Below are 21,721 nucleotides of genomic sequence, written 5' to 3' on the forward strand. Positions count from 1 at the left end.
TAGTGTAGAGATGGTTCTTCTACAAGTTAAATAAAATCAAGATTTCATTTACACAAGGTTCTCAAAATACTAGTATAAAGTAAGGACGTATTTTAAACCCACAAAAGTATAGCTCAAAAGGTTTATCACTGCCCAAGCAGATATTGATTGAAGTTTAGTCTGGCAAGCGTTTTAAAAAGCTGTTACTTGTTATTCTCTTCACAAGTTTACAATTGTATGCAGATTAAAAAAAAAAAAAAAAAAAAAAAAAACAGAACACCCACAAAGTTGGATTATTATCATTAATTTACAAAATTACATGTAATTGTCAATGTGTAAAGTAATTTCTTTAAAATTTATCATGCAAAGTCTGTGTATACTCTGTGTTTAATTTAATTGACTTTGAATATCTCAGACCAGTTTCAATTTTCTAACCTCACAGAGAAGACTTTGAATTCACTTGCATTACCTATCGAACTTCCTTTCCTTCAACCTATATAATTTTTGTTTGTGTTTGGTTGTATTTCTTGAAATTTGTATAGTCTGAAGTTCGATAACTCTTATTTTTGTCCCTTGGAACGATGGCAACACAATGGCCACTGTTAATGCATACTAATAAATCAAATGTTCAGTAATCGTTTTGAATGTCGTGTAACAGGGAGAAAACCAGTGGGTTACAACGAAGACCAGGAACAACCCTTCAGAATAAATAAGTCTTTAGAGTTTCAGAAGCTTTCACGCGCGTATCTAGAGGGGGAGGGTGGTGGTGGTCCGGACCCACCTCCTGGAATTTGCAGAGTTATTCAATGTATATGTTATACTTTCTTGTAAATTAGTTGAATCTGATTGGTCGAGAAACATTTGTTAAAAAACACTATTACCCGCTGAATACTGAAGCCACGCCCTCCAGCGTAGCAACAGTCAACAGTGCTTGACGACGGGTGATATTCCAAAAAATAGCGACTGTGCAGAATTTATGCGCGCACAGGTTCACTGTTATATGTATTTGTATAAAACATTGTATAATATAATAAATATTGCATGTAGTTCAGTGTAACATTGAAAATTTTCACAGCTCGAAAACCATTGTCAACCGAGGCGCAGGCTCAACTACATGTACATGCAATATTTATATAATACTGAACCAAGTTCAATGGGAGAGGACTATCTAAGTTTTTGGAACTTGTGTCCAATCCCTTTGACATATTGTCAATAAAATATGTTCAAAACGAAAACAAACCAAGTAAAATTACCTTGGACCCCCTTAAAAATCGGAGACTCCTCCTCGAAAACACTGTTGTATGTGATACTGGTATGAAAAACATAGACCTGTGATAAAAAGTCATTAGTATGAACCTTTGAAAGTAGATGACCCCCACTCCCCTGTGAAATAGGTTTTTCACGATTTCGAGACGTTTTTTTTTTTTTTTTTGCTTGTCAAGAAATTTCTGGGTTGGAATTTTTTTTTTGACTGGGGTGCCCCTGTTACATTTTTCTGGATCCGCGCCTGATTTTGTTCATCAGTGATTTATTAAGTGAAAGAAAAAATAAGTGAGTTGATGATTTATATATTTTCATCTTCACTGGAGCTCCTATAGGTGATGAACATAGCATTTTTCTACAAAAAGCAAATTAAAAGAATTGTAGACCTTCACGTTTGATGTCTTAGTGGATGCCATTGTGTCAAATATGATCGCTCTGTCATATGCCATTCAAAAGTAATCACCATAGTTATTCTTTTTAATTCAGGCCGAACAAAGGTAAAGGTCAAGTTGTAAAAAATATTGCATTCCCCGAAACAGTTTATCACAGATAATGATAAATCAAGTATGAAAGTTCTATTTCTTCTCAATCAAAAGTTAAAAGAAAGATAACTTATTCGAAAAGTAGGTTAAACATCAAGGTCAAGGTCATAAGGTAAAAAAAATCATAACAGTATTTGGAAAGGTTTTACCAAAGGTAATAAACATTTACAATATGAAAAAAAATATTTTCTTTCAAAAGTTATGACCAATTTAAAGTAACGTTAATTTTTTTATAAGTATTTTTTTTTAAAGGATCAAGGTCATGGGATCGTAAAAAATCATAGTATAATTAGAAACATCTTACCATATGTAACATACATGTACATAATATAAAACTTTCACATGCATCTTTGCTATAAAAAAAGCATTATCTCTTCTCATTCGAAAGTTGTGATCAAGATTCAAGTTATTTTGACAGACAGACATGCTGACAGACGAATGGTATGTAATGAGCCATCGATTTCACGAAAATGTGTATTACATTATCAATACATAATGTATCTTTGACTTAAAAAGGAGGGAGACAGTTGTAATTCAAGTCAAACAAGAATTCAGCAAAGAATCGTTCTTCTTTTCGCTGATAAGCATCTTTTCCAATTCGGCAGTTTGAGTTACTCCCCTTGGCATATATACCATAACAGTGTTTTATTTTGGCGCGGTGGCTGAACAGTTGCACGTGCAGATGGTGCACATGGTGTGCAGCGATCGCCCGTGGTCTTTGGCTCTCGTTTCAAGGAAGGTGATGAGGTAAATCAACAAATAAAAAATAATAAGTAAATAATTAGGTATGAGGATATGCAGATTAATTATCAAATATAACAGGGGGTAAGATAAAATTGTCTTCAAAACAGGTTGGCAGTATTTAAAAATAGAGTTACTGTGAGCAAAGAGCTCACTTAATGATACCCCCTGCTTCCCATATGAATATAATGACAGTGTCCATGTCACAAAATATATTATGTCAGAAACATATGTCTCTATCTTTTGGATGATTTCTTGCACTCTATTATTTTACGGTAACATGTAAAGAGGAATAACTTGTGGTATTCCATGTTTGCAGCCACAGTCCACGCCTGTGTAATGGCAGCGTCCATATTTTGCTATGGGAAACCCAAAATATGTGTCAGAGCAAAACGTAAAATATGAGGTCACAATGGCAACATTTCGCTCCGTTTAGAATCCACCCTAAATTCAAAATTCTACCCCCCCCCCCCCCCAAAAAGTCATTCTCATCATCATCTGAGAATTCTCGCAAATTGTCCATTACTTCATTGAAACAAAAACGTTTGGGATACCATGACCACTTAAAAAAAAGAGAGATGTCTGAATCCCAAGAGTAATTTGCATTTCAAAGATTTGTATTTATTGATTTAATTGTGTTTTTTCATAACCAATCTGTAGGTGGATGCAGAAAAAACACTTGGAATATGGCCTTTTTTATTAGATACTTAGGAGAACAGCTACTATTAGAACCAAGGAGATTAGGTAATGCAGACAAACATTTCTTTCCATTTAAGAGTATCTTCAAAAAAACATTTGTACTCGGTCTCCTTATTTTTGTAAGTGGCAATATACTCAGGATATTGTCTACTGCTAAGTTATTTGCATAGAGGCAATAAACAGTGAAAATTTCTTCAAGCCAGACTCAGAATTTCTTTGGACACATATTTTTTTCCCCTTTTTTTCCACGACCTTTTTAATCATTGTTTCTAAATTACTGCAGTCAATTATAATCATTAAGTATCTTATTCCAGTCCAAATGTCTCACAGTTTTGTCAGTATTTTATGCTGGATTGAGTGAATGATTATTTTTCTCGCATTATTTTATCCAAAGTAACGGCCTGTCAATGACGTCGCCATGATGGGGCTAAAAAAATATTTTTAATTTTCCATCTAATTAAAAATCTGAATACACCATCGGAGAGAACGTACCTGAAAATGGTTTACACATAGTGTAAACTGATAAAATAATTTTCAGTCCGTGTAAATTAATCAGAAAGATAAAAACTGGGAATAAAAAACTTTTTTCCGACAAAGCGAAAGTGTTAATTTCCCGATCTAAAAATAGTGCCATTAAAAAGTGAAAATACGACAATATTTTGAATTGAAATAAGTTTATATTAATAAGTTAAATGACAACAGTATAATTATGTGTTATATTTTTTTTACATTCTTACAATTTCTTCATATAATGACGGAATGTTTACGTTCTCGTTCGTGGCGTAGTAATACACAGTGTAAGACAGAAAAATCTCACACTGCTGTCTCACACCGGACAAGTCAATCTTACACTGGTGATTATGCGAGAAAAAATTGTCTTCAAAACAGGTTGGCAGTATTTAAAAATAGAGTTACTGTGAGCAAAGAGCTCACTTAATGATACCCCCTGCTTCCCATATGAATATAATGACAGTGTCCATGTCACAAAATATATTATGTCAGAAACATATGTCTCTATCTCTTGGATGATTTCTTGCACTCTATTATTTTACGGTAACATGTAAAGAGGAATAACTTGTGGTATTCCATGTTTGCAGCCACAGTCCACGCCTGTGTAATGGCAGCGTCCATATTTTGCTATGGGAAACCCAAAATATGTGTCAGAGCAAAATGTAAAATATGAGGTCACAATGGCAACATTTCGCTCCGTTTAGAATCCACCCTAAATTCAAAATTCTACCCCCCCAAAAAAAAGTCATTCTCATCATCATCTGAGAATTCTCGCAAATTGTCCATTACTTCATTGAAACAAAAACGTTTGGGATACCATGACCACTTAAAAAAAAGAGAGATGTCTGAATCCCAAGAGTAATTTGCATTTCAAAGATTTGTATTTATTGATTTAATTGTGTTTTTTCATAACCAATCTGTAGGTGGATGCAGAAAAAACACTTGGAATATGGCCTTTTTTATTAGATACTTAGGAGAACAGCTACTATTAGAACCAAGGAGATTAGGTAATGCAGACAAACATTTCTTTCCATTTAAGAGTATCTTCAAAAAAACATTTGTACTCGGTCTCCTTATTTTTGTAAGTGGCAATATACTCAGGATATTGTCTACTGCTACTATTTGCATAGAGGCAATAAACAGTGAAAATTTCTTCAAGCCAGACTCAGAATTTCTTTGGACACATATTTTTTTCCCCTTTTTTTCCACAACCTTTTTAATCATTGTTTCTAAATTACTGCAGTCACTTTATTACGTGAAATGAATGTTTCTTTACATCATTTGATTTCTTTAATCATTATAATCATTAAGTATCTTATTCCAGTCCAAATGTCTCACAGTTTTGTCAGTATTTTATGCTGGATTGAGTACATTGATAATTTCACAGAGTGCTATAAAGAGAGCTACAAAGTCTTGAGATTAGAAGGCCTATAAAGAGTTAATTCCCTTTAGATTGAGCGAATTATCTGAGATGCATTTTCATATTGCACAAAGCGACTTAGCCTCATCATTACATGTATTCGTTTCATTCCCAGGGGCTTCTGTTCTCTCATCTTGTTTCAACAGACAAATTTGTTTTAGCTACAGATCATTTAATTGCATTTCTGAAATTTCCTTGTTACTCCAAGCAGTTAACCAGTTTGGCGTTTTCTTCTCTCTTATATCTGGTATTTCTGTGGTTTCATTATTTACACTTATTTCAGGCCTCCCAGAGCAGAACTTGGACTTCGCCAAAATACTGTAAATTCCTAAATATAAGCTTGGAATTAAGAGCCATTCTCTGTAATGATTTGAAATTTTATATAGGAGCTGTGGCACGCATAGTCTCAGAATTTCTCCAAACTCTCTAAGATAAAAGTCATTGATACCCTAAACTGAAATCAGGCAAAAATTGGTTGCTATGTTTTATAGTTACCATGGCAACATGTCTTAAAGTTCGAAAAGTGACATTTTTTAACATGTTTAGAGCCCCATAGATAACATTTGCGGCAAAGCAAACAATTGGCAATGACTGTTTCCAAAAGTTGAAGGTCAGATGTCTCAAATGCATGATAATCATGTTTGGTAAATCAACTATTACATACGTTACTATGGTAACAAAGTATTCAAAAGTAAAAAAAAATATTCATTGAATTTTATAAAGTCATACACGTAAAAATAAAAAGCAATTATAGGATGAAATGTGACCAAATAATAGAAAAAAGAGCCTTGAAACATATACCAAGAACAAAATATGATATTTCATTTTGGTTGGCAATGGTTGCCAAGGTTTTATACCACAGAGAGCCTTCTAAGTAACACTATGTATGTTTAAATCTGATCCTCTCTTTTAAAAAAAGCATATTTCCTCATAACTAATGATCAATTTTATAAGATGTTGGTGTGCTCCAAGTTTTCCCATTTGAAAAAAATCAGATAAGATTCTTTAAATAGAGCGTTGCTATGGAAATAAGCAGAAAACATATGCTTAAAAACCTGAAAAATATTTTCTTTCCTTGGATACGTACCCTTAAATGTAGATTCCCAAAACTTTTATGATTGATATTTATTAACAGCTGACTTGACTTTTAATTTTGACTATCATCCAACCTCTAAGTGGATGCAAGAAGTTGGCACACAGGGTTTAATATTGATATAAAGTTCACAAAATCGAACATTTTCCCTTCTTGGTAACCATAGCAACAGTGTTGTTTTATTCATCAAATTTTATCAATATATGATATTCAACTTCAGTTCTAACAGATAAGTACTATTCAAGCTGAGTCCTTTAATTTGTTTCTTGATTAAATGGCAATTTAATTCTTAATGAAGCGAAAAATAATTCACTTTTAAGCACTGGTACTTTGTTTCCATAGTAACACTACAAAGTAGCAATTATACCCAATTTTTCTTATGGTTTTGGTGTTGCAAGGTCCTAAGGATGCATATTTGCCAGTCTTGAATTTTTATGTTTTTCCTCAAGAAAGTAGCATTAACCCAATCTTAGTTACTGGTTTTGCATGGTTACACTGTGTTACCATGGCAACCATAAAAGTTATTTATAGAATAATATCGCTTATACTTATATACTTAAAGTCAAACATTTTCATTGTTTTACTTAAGTCGTTGATTGAGTTTGAGCATGTAACACCTACCATTAGTGAATACTGAGCGTTTTTAGCATATTTCAGCATTTTAAATGTATTCCAAATGTACCCTTGGTTACCACTTACTTAGAGATATATTCTAAACAGTTTCTTTATAGTATAAGTGACATCAAGGTGTCATGTTTTTGTGAGAATGGTTTGTTTGCTTTTTCTAGTTTTTATTAAGCCACAGTCAAGATTTAAAGTGGCTACAAATCTCGATTTTTCAAACTTTTACGGCTGTTGCCATAGCAACCGAGACACATAGCAACGAAATTTTGTTTGATATTTGTTTCTGGTGTCAAGTACTAAGCATGGGTGAAGTTTCATCAAAATCGGTGACCATGCGTGGCAACGAAGTTTAAGTGGTTACAGAGAATGGCTATTAATTATCACATAATTTCATGAGAAGTACCACACACGAAATAAAATTACTTACTAATGTAAAAATCTTGATCAACTGTCCAATCGCAAATCATTATTAGCGCGATTTGATGTTAAAGAGCCCATTCACGATAATAAGTACTCACGAAAAGTAAGGAATCTACATGAGTAATCATATGGGAGGTGGGGGGTATCATTTAGTGAGCTCAGTGCTCACAGTGCCTCTAATTTCTATTGGTGGCACTACAGTTCTCTGGTTGTCCATTGTAATTTATTCACTCCAAAGAACTACAGAATTGCAGCAAATAAGTTTATGGTCTTGTGATTAGAATTTGAATGCAAATATACTGAAAACCAAATTTTTATGATAATTGAATCTTACCATGTTTGAGAAGAATGTACTTTAACTGTAGTCAAATCTTTACCTTATCATCTTTTTTTTTTCTAAAATAAAACAAAAAAATTGCATTTTGGTGACCTTAGCTGTACAGCAAAACTCGTTTAGTACAAACTCGGATATAGCGAATTTTCGGATATAGCGAAGTTATCTAAGATCCCCAGCTATATAGATTTAACGAATTCCTTACACAGATCAATATAACAAATTACGGATATAGCAAAGTAATTTTATTGGTACCTGTGACCTCGTAATAACCGAGTTTTACTGTATATGTTTTAATGGCCTAATACTTGTCTTTATGTCACAAAATCTAGATTGATATTGTGAAACCATTTATTAGAATAATAAGAAAATTCAAAATCAGATTTGAACGATTAACTTAAATACATATTGTATGTACCTAATATTTTTCATACAGATGTTGCATTTAGATGTTACTTTAAGAATTAATGCATCACCAGATTGTATTGAATGGATTTTTTAATCATATATTGATGAGATAAATGCTGCCTTTCAGTGTTTTCAAAGCATCATTGATTATTGCATAAGCAATTATGGTATTAAGTATCTTAATTAGCTCCTGTGGTCTCGATTGCTTCATTTAGTTACAGGAAACTGAATAGATTTAGATGTTGGAATTCATGTTTATACTGTCTCTGTAAACATTTTGATACCACTACAATTGACATTTATGTTGCCTTTTGACTTTAACCATAAATTAAAATGACCATTGAAAAATTTAGACCTCAATCTTGAGTTTTTACCCAAAATTAAGTATTTTCCTCAATTTAAAAAAAAACAAACTATTTTATTTCTCAGAAAATGAAATTTGTGCCAATATATATATATATATAGTTAGATGACTTATTTTTCGTATTTCAACTAAAATATTTAATGTTAAAAAAATGAGTTGAACCAACCTATAGGGTTTATATTGTATGTAATTGTTTTAAAAAAAAGCGTGTAAAAAGTCTCACTAAAAGCACTGCTTGATTTATAACAAAATTAACCTCAAAACTTTAAATTTCATTGTAGGAATTTGTAGCATTAGACAGTTTAGTATACTGATTTTATTGAAAAATTGGGTGTAACAAGAGGCACATTACACTCACCTAAATCAATACTCAACTGAAAATTGAATATATAGGTAAATGAAATCCCTAAATAGGACCATAAAAAAGACCTTGATTACAACAATGTTGAATTGTTAATTAGAATTGGAATATCAGATGCCTATAGTACAATTCTCAGTCAACCTTGGACTTTCAGTAAGGCATGGTATTCTCCATTATTGACGTCTGAAATTTACTCAGCCTTTCATTCACTGTTGAAATATACATTCTGGTGAATGTCAGCGAGTGTAGAAATGACCCAATGATAGTCTTGTGTATGGCAAAGACACAGGGACTTGAGACAATCTTAGTAAAATCGGATATAAAGTTTAATATTATACTATATACCCGATTTTTGCTAAGATTGTCTCTAGTCTCTGTCAGCAAAGAGGTGGGGCTTAAGTCATCCCATTGTTGTCAACAAAAAATTTAAGCTGTTGATGTTATTATTTTCTTGACCAATGAGAATTTATTTGCCTAAGAGACGCTAATTATGTAGGGTCCATAATGTCACACTCTCCTGAAAGTCCAAGGTTAACTGAGAATTGTACTAAAGATAGTTCATTCAACAACAAGAAAAAAATTCTCATATTATAGTCCCCAGTTGTATATATAGTACATAATTTTGGATGAAAACTGCTGAAAAACACTGAAATATGAATTCCCACAATGTTAAATACTTGTTTTTTCTTCTTAAGATTGTCATGACCTTGAATGAAGGTCATTTTAGCAAGTTTAAGGTCACTATCAGAAAAAAATTTAAAAAGAAACTTGTTTGAGCTATAATTTTGTAATGGAGAGTCATACTTGGTATAAAAATTGTTAATTGTGTAAATGTATGTCTTGATTTTCACCAAAGCTAGGTCATTCCAGCAAATTCAAGGTCAAGGCTGCAGAAAAAACTATATTCAAAGAGACTTTTCTGAGGGGAAATTTATAATGGAAAATCATAAGAAGCTCTTACTTGATTCAAAGATTGTGACAAATTCAAGATAACTGTACAAAAAATTGTAAAATTTATGACAGCACGGTGTATGTAATTTCAAATGCATGGATAAGAATTAGATGCTTTATGTCCTTATTTTACCCAAAGATTATATGAGCAGAGGACATGTTTAAAAAAAATGGCTAATAGGCATTTTTGAAAATTTCATCAAAGAGTATTATTTTGTAAGCTCACTCTAAGTACCTCTGTTTATTTTGTAACAAAGAAATCCACTGTGCTGAGATCTAGGGCTAAAATATGTCCTTGCAATTCAGTTACTACACCATTCGTTGCCTCCAGCTGCCCAAAGGCTTAATGTATTTCCATCACCAATGAATTCTCATTCAACAGGCAATCGTAATATTAGCTATGTATATGGAGCATTGATATACCATAAGGGCCCCATCAAACACTATACAAGACAGATTTTTGTGAAATGCTTAGTAGATTTTTGTGAAATTCTTTGATTTCCAAAGTAGAGCTTAATTATTATCTGTCAGCAGTGCCCAAGTTAGAATTTTCAAGCATTTCAGCACTGCATTTTGTACAAATTTACAATAATGATAGATTATGAATTATTTTTTTTATCAGTTTACTGAAAGTCTGTTCGATTGCAAATTAAATGATTGTCCAAGAAATTTGAAGCTTAATTGCCAGAGGTTATGTTAACTTTTCTGATCAGAAAGTTTTAGTTATCATCTTTCTGTTCATCTGTTGGTATGTGTATGCATATTCTTTGCTGTCTTTCCTTACTTTTTTTTTCATACCACAGGTCAAGTATCAATCAATCGTGCCAATTAAGGCGCAAAGAATCATTGGTCGAAGGGGATATAAAGTTTGTTAAACTGAAGAGCCACACCAATTTTAAATATGCTGAAAAGAAGGTAAAAGTCAATTTAATAAATATTATGGATTTGTTCCATTTTAATTAATGAAAAGTGAAAAATATTGTAGTTAAAAGTAAGTGTATTTCGATTTTGAATAAGATATGTCATTTTTCTCAGTAAATTTTTACTACCTCATTTGATTAAAAGGCTAAATTTTATATATGTATTTTTTCAAATTTTCAGAAATTCAGTTGTGGCAAAGATTTCATGAAAACTAGAAGTATGTAAATTGAGAATTGTTACTTGCACTTCTAGCTATGACATTGATGTAAACCATTCAGCTAGGTTTGAACAGAAGGTCTGCAAAAGAATAAACGGAAGGCAGGTAAAATGACATTGGAATTGTACTAATTAGATTGCTTTTTACATGCCAAACACAGTCATTTCCTGAAAATCATATTTCCTCAATGATTATTAATTGAAAAGTTAGACTGACTATAGGCAAATACAATTTTTATCAGCAGCTGTTCTGATGAAAATGATGTTATTAAAGTAAAACAAATATTTTTTTTTCACACAGAAAAAAAAATAGTTAGGAAATATGTTACCTGTAAATTGACACAGTTCATGCTGTAACAAATAAATTATTCAAATCGACTGTCAGTTGTAAATTTTCAAGTAAAACATATGAATTGAAATTGTCCATTGTTTCTGTTGACAACCGGCAGATGGGGACTGTCAGATCCATAGTACTGTTGTACGGACGAGAATCTGGCTTTGTACTATTGATCATGCAACAGATTAGCAATGTGCTTTTCTTTAAGAAGTTTTGTATTTGACATGTTCCATCCATTTTTGTCTACTTGTATGCTGGCTAATAGGTTTGACATCTGACAAGGACAGATTAGATTAGTCGTGTGATTTAGCTGCCGGACATCATTGAATATTTATTCATGAGTCTATTTTATATGGGAAATAAAATGATTCAAATTCAATAAAGTTTTATACGGTGGTGGCCTAGCTGAGAATATTCCACAAAATGATGAAGTTTTTTTTCCTTCCTATGTGATGTGAAGTTACTTGGGTATTTTTGAGTGTCCGTATATACATAGAGGCTGCGGATTGGACAATTCAGATAAAGTGTTGGATGACACTTTGATTAAATTGTTCGATCATTTGATCGCTAACAGAAAAAAAAAGTTCCTTAATTATTATCTCGTTGACATTGGCTGATTGAAGCCATCTTTTCTACTGTACAATCTTTCATGGATTACTGCAGATAATGAAATTTTTTAAAGATTGATTAAATTAAATAATTATGTTCGATTGAGTGTTTTAATTAACAATATGGATGAGCCTTGGAGAAAGATACTGATGAATTTGGTTCTATTTTATCCCCATGTTGCATTATTCAGCATCCCAGTGGGGACACTTGCATGTAGCTTTCAGAAGGACTGTGATATGTGGACGGTTATTAACAAGGGAGGAAAAGGCACATTTGTGGAGGCTGACACATTGCCAAAGACAATGACAGCCCAGGACTCAGTAACGAAGTTTAGTAGAGGTAAGCTTATTAAATTTGTAAAATAAAGATTATAGATATTTTTGGGATTAAATTAGCATTTAACTATCTTTTGTAATATTGATGGACTTAAATCGATGATGCTGATAGTTTATTGTTGTTAGTTTGAAAAGATATAATTGTGTGTGATATGAAAGTTTATACCACACAATATTGTGAAAAACGTTGCATTTTATTGAATAGATACTGTTTTACTGTATGTTAGTATTGGCATAATTTTAAGGCACTGCTTATAAGAAATCGCACTACTAACCTATTAGGAAATTAAAATTTCAAGACTTGTAGACTACAAAGGAATTGAATGAAAATTTTGATTGCATATCTTTTTTAAAAAGACATTTCTTAAATAAGTTTTGGAAAAAACAAAAGGACCAACAATCATACATGTAACAGGGGGAGAAAATGTATGGCTGGACCGGGAATCGAAGCTGGGACCCCAGCATCTCCAGTCAGGATCTCTACCATCTGAGCTATCCAGGCCGATATCCATGGCCCAAACCATTACATTCCTCCTTCCTTAAATGATCTTTGCATGGCCTCGAAGACACAACCCAAGTTCTTGTTAGCCCCTGACAGGACTTTCATCTGCAATTCCAGGGGTGGTCAACGGCACCAAATCTGTAACAGGAGGGGAGAAAATGTACGACTGGACCGGGAATCGAACCCGGGACCCCTACATCTCCAGTCAGGTGCTCTACCAACTGAGCTATCCAGGCGGATATCCATGACCCAAACCAATGTTACATACATAGTAGCCTCTTATTGATATATGTATTGTAAAATATCTGCTAAAACATTTTCCAGAAGTACAATTTTCTCCTTTTGTAAAGATGGCAGAAAGGGGGCAACTATTTGGTAGTTGTGTTGAAATCAAATGAACAGATTGTATCGAAGAGTTCAAGTCTGTATCCTAACCCTATCCATCAAAAGTTTAGTGGGTTTTAAATAAATTGTGGATTGTGTCAATTTTTCATTCTTTGTTCACACAGATTGATGACATGGTCAGTTTTATCTAACATATTTCAACTTCCAATCAGTTATGCATGCATGTAATTCTGATGGTCTTGGAAAACTTTGATGAGTCCTAAAGTTCAAAATTGGAAAAGAGGAGGGGGCTTTATTTTGAGACTCAGTAGAAGATACTCCAGGGTGCTTATAGGGGTAGGGTCAATTCATATTAATGACTTTGTCTGTTGGTATATTTTAGAGGAGTTACATGTTTCTTAGCTGAAGTAAAAAAGTGAAAAAAGTTGTTGGGGAGGTAGGGCAATATAATACCCATGTCAGTGATAGCAAGAAAAAAGTCAATGAAATCATATGTATAATGTATGAAAAGGAGAGAGAATTCACTTATTTCAACAAACATCCCTTAGGCTAATTAGAAATACAAGTTAGTCCATTTCTATACTGTAAACCAACTTTTATTCGCATACGAAAGATTTTCCCAAGGTTCTCGCACATCGCAAATATTTTTAGGTGCGAACTAGTCCTTATAAAGTCTCTGTTAACAACAGATAAAAAAAAAAAAAAGCCTGATCCTGAAAATTAATCTTCTTGAAGTAATTTATCCCCGGTAAATCATGAAATAAAGTCACCGAAAATAAAAGTTGGTTTACAGTATGTCTGACTTGTAATTTCTTTGTTTCTTGGAGCAGTACTGTAAAATCACTTATTTTTGTGGGGTTGATTTTTAAGGTGTTAGGAAAAAATATTGGTTTGTGTGGATTTGATTTCATGGTTGGAAAATGTTTAGTAGTAAAGCATAAGGAATTTTACATTTTGTGGTGGTCATTTGTTTGCTTTTCAATTTCAATGTCTGAGAATGTGTTGTTTAATCAGTAATACTGTAGAAGTACATTTTTCTGCATAGTATTAAACATTGAAGGCATATATAGTGGCAATCGAAAAAATTCATTAAAATTTCTACCTGCAGATTGAATGTGATTGTACGGAAATATGTCCCTATGAAAAAAAAGTATGTTGACAGTAATTTTTTTTTATATATATGTATATATTTGAAATGGGATTGAAAATGTGGGACCAAATTTTATTTATTTTTTTTTATACATTTAAAAGAAAATCAATGCATTAAGGACAACATTTGCCTGCAAGAATTTTATCTTCTCAAAGTATAGTTGAATAATGTCATGGTCCCATGGCATATTAAAATCAGGAGAAAAATGTATTAGCATTTCTTCTTTTGGAAAATGTCACCAAACATAAAACTCTGTGGAGATTTACAAAAGATGACATATATGGTTATATGTTTGTAATCCAGATAAAAGTATACTGTATATGATTTACAGAGGAGGAAAAATTGTGGGGTGTGTTGTGTTTTTATGGGGTTTTGTACAGTTTAAAGATTTAATTTCCTGATCAGTGAGATGTTTGTTTGATTAATCACTAAAAATTAAGTGATATTCCATTATCTTGTTTACCTAGTAGTCAAAAATAAGGGGTCACTATGGGAAGATAGACTCATCCTGTGAGTTAATAAACCCCCTACCACATTACTGCCAAGATTTTTTAATTTCCACTTTACAATTCTCCATCTGACTGTCTGTCTGTAAACAAATTTACTCAAAATGCTACTCCTCCTACAGTTTTGGTTTCATTTTCAATATAATTTGGCACACAAGTAGACTACACTAAGAATCCTAGTTTTTTATTTCAGTACACAGTGGTTATTACTAAAAATAGAAATTTCTGTGAAATTCAAACTACTCCTCCTACAGTTTAGTCTGATTATAATACAAAATGGCATACAAGTAGACTATACTGAGATACATAATTGTCTTCATAGTTTTTTTTTATTTTGATGAATGAAGTTGCCATGGTAACTTGTATCAAAATTTCTGTAAAACTCTTTTGAGAGGCCACTCCTCCTTCAGTTTAAATCTAATTGCAATTAATCTTGCCACAGAAAAGACTTAACAAAGGGTCTTATTTATATTTATTGCTGTTTCAAGTCCAAGCGCTTCTTTTCTCTTTCTTTGTAATAAGTGCAAACCAGTAGAGCTACATTCTCGACAGAGACTTATTTGTTTAAGTGATTAAAAAAACAAATTCAAGCTAGCTGTATAAAATGTTGTATTGATATAGCTGAAATATCATTCTATTTTTGGCCAATATGGCAATATGATATTTTTTTTTACCTGTGAATGATCTATTTGCCTCATTAATTGAAAGGGCTCATAGTGGATGTGACCAGTCAGCAGGGTATGTTTCTGTAAACTTTTCAAATTTTCAACTTCTTCTCGAGAACCACGGGGCCAATTTTAATCAAACTTGGTACAAAACATCCTTGGATGAAGGGGACTTTAAGTTATGGAAATTAAAGGTCAAGTTCCCTTCCAAGCGGAGATAATCGAGAAAAGGCAAAAATATGGTGGGGTCACTAAAAATCTTCAAATCATGACCCCCGGGAGAAGGACGGGGCCACAATTGGGAAGTTTTACATTGAGATATATATGCAAAACCTTAGAAAATCTTCTTCTCAAGAACCACTGGGCCATAAAAGCTGAAACTTATGTGGATCGAAGCATCCTTCGGTAGTGTGTATTTTAACATGTCCAAATCATTACCCCTGGGGGTAGGGCTGGGTCAGAATAGGTATTACAGGGGGGATCTATTAAAGAACAGAATGGTCAAAGTTACTCAGGTGAGCAATATGGCCTATGGGCCTCTTGTTTCACTACCTACTCAAAGTTAAAATGATGAGTAAAATGGGTATTTTCTTTTTTTCTCTACTGGTCAGAGAGTCCGTCGCCCGTCTGTCTGTCCAATTTCAATACTTGGCACACAAGTAGACTACACCAAGATACAGCTTACTCCACTTATATTGAACTCGCTTATTTTGGTCAGAGAGTCCCCGTTTCGCCCGCATTAAAATAACGGTTATATTGAAATCGGATATATTGAAATTTCGCTTATATTGAAGCCACTAATCGGTCCCCACAGGTGATAATGAGTTGTTTTCCAATTTCAATACTTGGCACACAAGAATTCTTCACTATGCGTCCATGTATATTCTTTGCTAAACGTAATATAGTAACCCCCACAGATAGGAAAAAAACATAACTTTGAAATTAAATACGTACGGACGTATTGAGAAATAAAAAAAAATATTTAAACTTTCAAGGTACTATGTAATCTGTTCACTGTTATAGATAAACGATGAAAATTTTTTCTTCTGGTCAGAGTTCGCCCGTCTGAACAGACACCAAGATATATGATTTAGTGCATTGGTTTTTGATTTCCATGACTGGTGTTGCTATGGTTACAAAAACTAGAAATTTCTCTGAAATTCCTGTGAAAGATACTCGATCCTCCTACACTTTTGATCTGATTTCAATATAACTTGGCACACAAGTAGACTACACTAAGATACATTTTTTAGTGCATTGGTTTTCCTTTTCAATGAACGTTGTTACCATGGTTACTAAAAATTTCTTAGAAATGCTTTCAAAATGCTACTCCTCTTACAGTTTTGGTGTAACATCAATAAAAATTGGCATGCAAGTCAGGGATTTTCCACTACCCCGTGTAGGGCCGAATATGGGCCCCATTCCCAATTGCAAAACCCCTCCCTTTTTCCCAAAAATGAACTGCCTATGTTCAATTTTTGAAAGAAGAAGATCTCAAGAAGGTAACCTGAACATAATTCACAAAATACAAACAAGTTTAGGTTAGGAAATTTGAATGAAATGAACAAAATTTTGAAGAATCTTGGGTTAAACTTTATTATAATGAACAATTCTCTGATTCATAGTTCTGAATAACTAAGTAAAAGATCAATTCATCTTAAGTTTTTATTTCTTGAAAAACATCATACAATAAAATTTCCCAATAAGTAATAAAATGTCATAAAATTCCCAATTCCAAGGGCCTGGGCCCCATTCCTAAAAGTGAGTGGAAAATCCCTGCAAGTAGACAGCACTACTGTACATTATTGGCATACATTAGTAGACTACACAAAGGTACATTATTCTAATTATTGCTGCCTTAAATTCTTTTGTTATATGTAGACTAGTAGAGCTACAGTCTCATCAGAGATCTGGTTAATTTTTGGCTATAGAACAATCACAATAAAGAAATACAATCACAATAAAGAAATACAAATATACTCAAAATTCATTACAGCGTCTGACACCCTCTGAATCATAAAGAAAAATACTGCACTGCAGCAGTTCAACATGATCAAATGAGGGAACGACGGCAAATAAAGTGTGTAATTTACTTCTTATTTTCTGTTTGTGGCTGTTCCATGGAACTGATTTATTAAGTGTCTCTTTGAATTAGTATATAAATGTTATAGTCCAGAAATTTGTAAATGATAAGCTGTTCTTTATCAAAACTCTATAATCAGTCAACAAAACATTGAATCAAAGTTGTTTTTCCTCATAGAGGAAATAATAAAACCAGTCATAATTACAGAGAGACATAGTTTTGTGAATTTGTTTAGAAATAATTTAATTCTAGTTGTAACACGACATTTGATTGGATAGAAGATTTTATCCATTTCGTATAATATAACTTGCCTACGTCACAATGAGTTACGTCAAAAACGTATTACTCCGCTTGACGTTACTTTTAAAATAATGCTCAATATGAAGCCTTTTTCCGGAGAAAATATTGTCTCATTGTCTACTCTGAAATTAGATTATAAGGAATGAAGCTTCGCGGTTTATAAAGCGTAAACTGCCCCAAGTTATGTTATATCGGATAACATAAGTTGAAATAAGCTTCATTCCTTAATTAATACTTGCTTATATTGGAGTCTTTCTTGTCAGTAGGAACATAGTATTTTACATTGACTGACTGGGTGTTCTAGGGTAACATATGTTTCACGTACTGTACCTGATATCTAAATTTAAACCATGTATTTGCTCGAGGTTTTAGTTAGCCAAAAGCAACAGTTTGATTCAAGAGGTCAGAAAAATTGCATGTTGTTAACTTTACTCTATAAAAACCCATTAAATAAATGCATTCATGTACATGTATTACTTGTGCATTGCAATTTAAAGATTGATTTCTATCTAGATAACATTCTGATTTGAATTTCATTTACCTGCAAATTGCAGGGTTAATTGAGACACTACATTTTAATTTTTGGGCCACCCATATAGATTTTGTATTGGATTGAACAACAATTTATCCATCCTAAACAGAGATTAACAATACAAATTGGATGTATATCACATCAGTCCAACATCTCGGTCCAACAGCATAATTTCTACCTAAAATCATCTGTATGGTCATACACTTATAATAAAAATTGTTTAATTCATTAAACCAAATCCTGACCATAATCTAATAAATGATGCGTTCAAGAACACAAGAGATTAACCTATCACAAATATTGCAAATGATGTGAGGGTATGTATTCACCTCTAGTTAAGGTCATTCCAGGAAAATCAAGGTCATGTGCAGAATCCTGTATGTACTTATCAGATTGAGGCTAATTAGAAATTGGTACTTGTATTTGAAGAAATGACTTTGGTATTTTAAGAAATGACTTAATTAAGGGTTCATCAATTCTAACCCAAGGTCAGTTAGTTAAAGGTCACTGGTAAGTGATAAATTTTAGTGAAAAAGTGAAAAGGAAAAAAGTTCTTAAAATCTTTAACTTTCTAATGGATAAATATTTGAAATGTATACTTCACAAAAATATTACTTATGTCTTAAACTTGTGTCTTTGAAATTGACCTGAGGTCATCCAAGAAATTCAAGGTCTCTTGCAGATGACATGCAAAATTTATGTCAGGTAGGTTCTTCAGTTTTCAAATAAAGAAACACTGGATATCCATATTTCATCAATGATTTATTATGACAAGAGGATGTAGGTCATTCTTTTTACCAGGGTCATTTTGGTAAGTTCAAGGTCACATAAAATTGAGAAGCAAAAAAGTAATTGCAATGGTCGTAAGTATTTTTTTTGCTTAGCTTGCACACAGTACCTTGCATTTTGTCTAAAGCTCTGTTCTGCATTTGAAGTAAATTATAAATTAAGTTTTCTCATATTTTTTTTTCAATCGGTATTAAGCTGTAACATTTTTGTAGCCTACATGCAATTTGAAATGGCTATTGGTAACATTTTGGAAAAGCGTTTTTATGCACCTGGATCGATAGATGGGAGCATTTTTGTCCTGTCTGTCTGTTTGTTTGTCTGTCTGTTGTCAGCTTTAATTTTCACCTTACTTTTGAACCATGAGAGAAAGAAACTTAACATTGGTATGCTTACTCCATTTATTAGGCTCTTTCGAATTACATGAAGGCAATGACCTTGTGGCCTTGACTATGACCTCTATGCTAAAAATAGATTTTTGAACCTTGCCATAACATTTGAAACGTAGGAGATAGAGACTTCATATTCGGTATGCATACTCCACCAATAAAGTTCTTTACGATGATGCCAAGGTCAATGACTGTGACCTTGACTGTGACCTATATGCTAAAGCTAGCTTTTTTGAACCTTTGCCATAACTTTTGAACCATAAGAGAGGGATACTTCATATTTGGTATCATACTCCACAAATTAAAGGGGATGGGGGTTGTGGCCATTTTTAGACTATATTGGTCTCCTTTAGAAGAAGAGCTCTATATGAAGATATACAAAAGTGATCAAATTATAAAACTAACATTTTTGAAATTTTTCTTTGCCAAATGATAGTTGACAACTTAAGATATCATATCTAAAAAATTCAGTTATATCGGGTGGTTAATATGTTGACCCCTCAGCTTCCTAAAGTTCTTTCAATTTAAATGACACCAAGGTCAATGACTTTGTGACCTTGACTGTGACCTATATGCTAAAATAGCTTTATTGAACTTTGTTGCAGCCAGGTGCATAGTGTTTCACAAACACATCTTGTTATTAAAATGTTTAAATGTTTACCCTATCTAAGGCTTCTGGTAATTGTTTTTCAAGGGTGCAACCCCTCACCCCCCCCCCCCCCCCCCCCTCTCAAAAGTGAGTATTGTCCACAATAAGGTATTTATCCTTTAATCAGTAAAATACACTTATGAATGATTGAACAGTTTGGGAACTTTAGTTCTTTTATTTATGTATGTCGGTGCATATCAATCCCCCCATAGGCAGGAAAGCTATTCACTTACTTTTTTACAGTGCTAAGATGATACTTTACATAAGATATTTCCTGAATGGTGTTGGGTTATATTTCTCCTACACAGGGTTTTATGTACATCATTAAACTCTAAGTAGCTGGGATGAGGAGCTAAGTAAGGATTTACATAAGGTGCTATGATAATTTGCATAAAGTTTTTCTTTTTTCCCTTTAGGCCCCAATACACTTAGTGATGAATATACATCATGCATCCGGAGAAGCAATTCTTACTGTCAAAGAATACTAAAATGTTTGATATAATGGATATATTTTTTTAGGTCTGGAGGTTTTTAGTTTCGATAAATCTTTAGAATATTCACCTGATGTAATTGCCAATTAATTCAAGAGATTTTTTTGGTTATAGAATGCATTAATGTTTTTGGACTATTTTGAACATAGTTATTAACTTATTATCATGAATGTCATTGAATACTTAAGTAAAACACAGTTATATCACAAATTGCTGGAGACTGCTGAAATTGTTTTGGCATTATGAGTGCTGTACTGTAAATCAATTTTTATTTGTGCAAACTTTATTTTTTAGTACATACTATAATTATATGAGATCGTCTCCTTGCAAAAAATTTATTGACTTAAATATTAGTTTTTGAAAAAGCAAATTATCATTTTTTTTCCCACTTTTAATGCCAAACAATTGCACAAATAAATTTTCTTGAAAAACTTTGGTAATTTTAACTACAGTTATTTTGTTGTGTCTTGTTTATAGACACTCCCACCTTCCCCAGTTTCTCATTGTTGACCACGCCAATTTTTTTCCCCTGCAAATCTGTCTGCTCTCATGTCAGACCTTGTATGTTGAGGACCAGTAGAGTTATAGGTGTTTGATATTTTTCTCATGATTGTATTGCTTATATAGAAGAATGGCTTTTGTAAAATACAATGTTTATCAACCTTTGAACTTGACTCTTGTCTTTTTTCCAAAGTAGTCAAATTCAAAGATCAAGGTCAAAAACTATTTCACCTAAAGAGTGATCTTGATTCTTTTTACAAGTTGTTACAAGACCCCAGCACCAACTTTCTGAAGTTTGAGCAAGTTGAAGTTAAGTGAAATTCTGAAAAAAAGGGTCAAACTCCAAGGTTAACAGGTCAGATATATATTGGTACCCAAAGAAAGGTCTAGGAATACACAAGTGAAATAATAAGACCTGGGCAAGATTAAAGTTTGGAGACAGATAGACAAAGCTAAATAAGTCGGCTTTAATTATGAGGGCAAAAAAAAAATTGAATGAGACTTTAAAATCAGTTGGATATATACATGTACTCCACCTTTGAGATATCAGTGTCTGAGATGCTGAAGTGTATAAATACTGTATATTTAACTTTTCATTTTACCTTGGTTTTGGAATCGGTGAAGGGACCTCAATACATGGACATTTTTTATTTCTTATGAAAAGACTGAGGTGAGTGGTCTTGTTCTCAATGGCA

At 32.8% G+C, this 21,721-nt stretch overlaps 1 protein-coding gene across 1 annotated transcript in view; it reads left to right on the forward strand.

The window, feature by feature from the left end:
• The first annotated feature begins 11,890 nt into the window (after positions 1 to 11,890).
• The window catches only part of LOC134279188 (MAM and LDL-receptor class A domain-containing protein 1-like), a 96,968-nt gene continuing 87,137 nt past the window's right edge, over positions 11,891 to 21,721 (forward strand). The window contains exon 1 of the mRNA XM_062761539.1: positions 11,891 to 12,131. Coding sequence (XP_062617523.1) covers positions 11,915 to 12,131 — 217 coding nt within the window. The 5' untranslated portion in view covers positions 11,891 to 11,914. The remainder of the gene's footprint in view (positions 12,132 to 21,721) is intronic.

The sequence above is a fragment of the Saccostrea cucullata genome, unplaced genomic scaffold (assembly GCF_032062105.1).
Source record: "Saccostrea cucullata isolate Sc308-1 unplaced genomic scaffold, CSIRO_AGI_Scuc_v1 ctg229, whole genome shotgun sequence".
Classification (NCBI taxonomy): domain Eukaryota; kingdom Metazoa; phylum Mollusca; class Bivalvia; order Ostreida; family Ostreidae; genus Saccostrea; species Saccostrea cuccullata.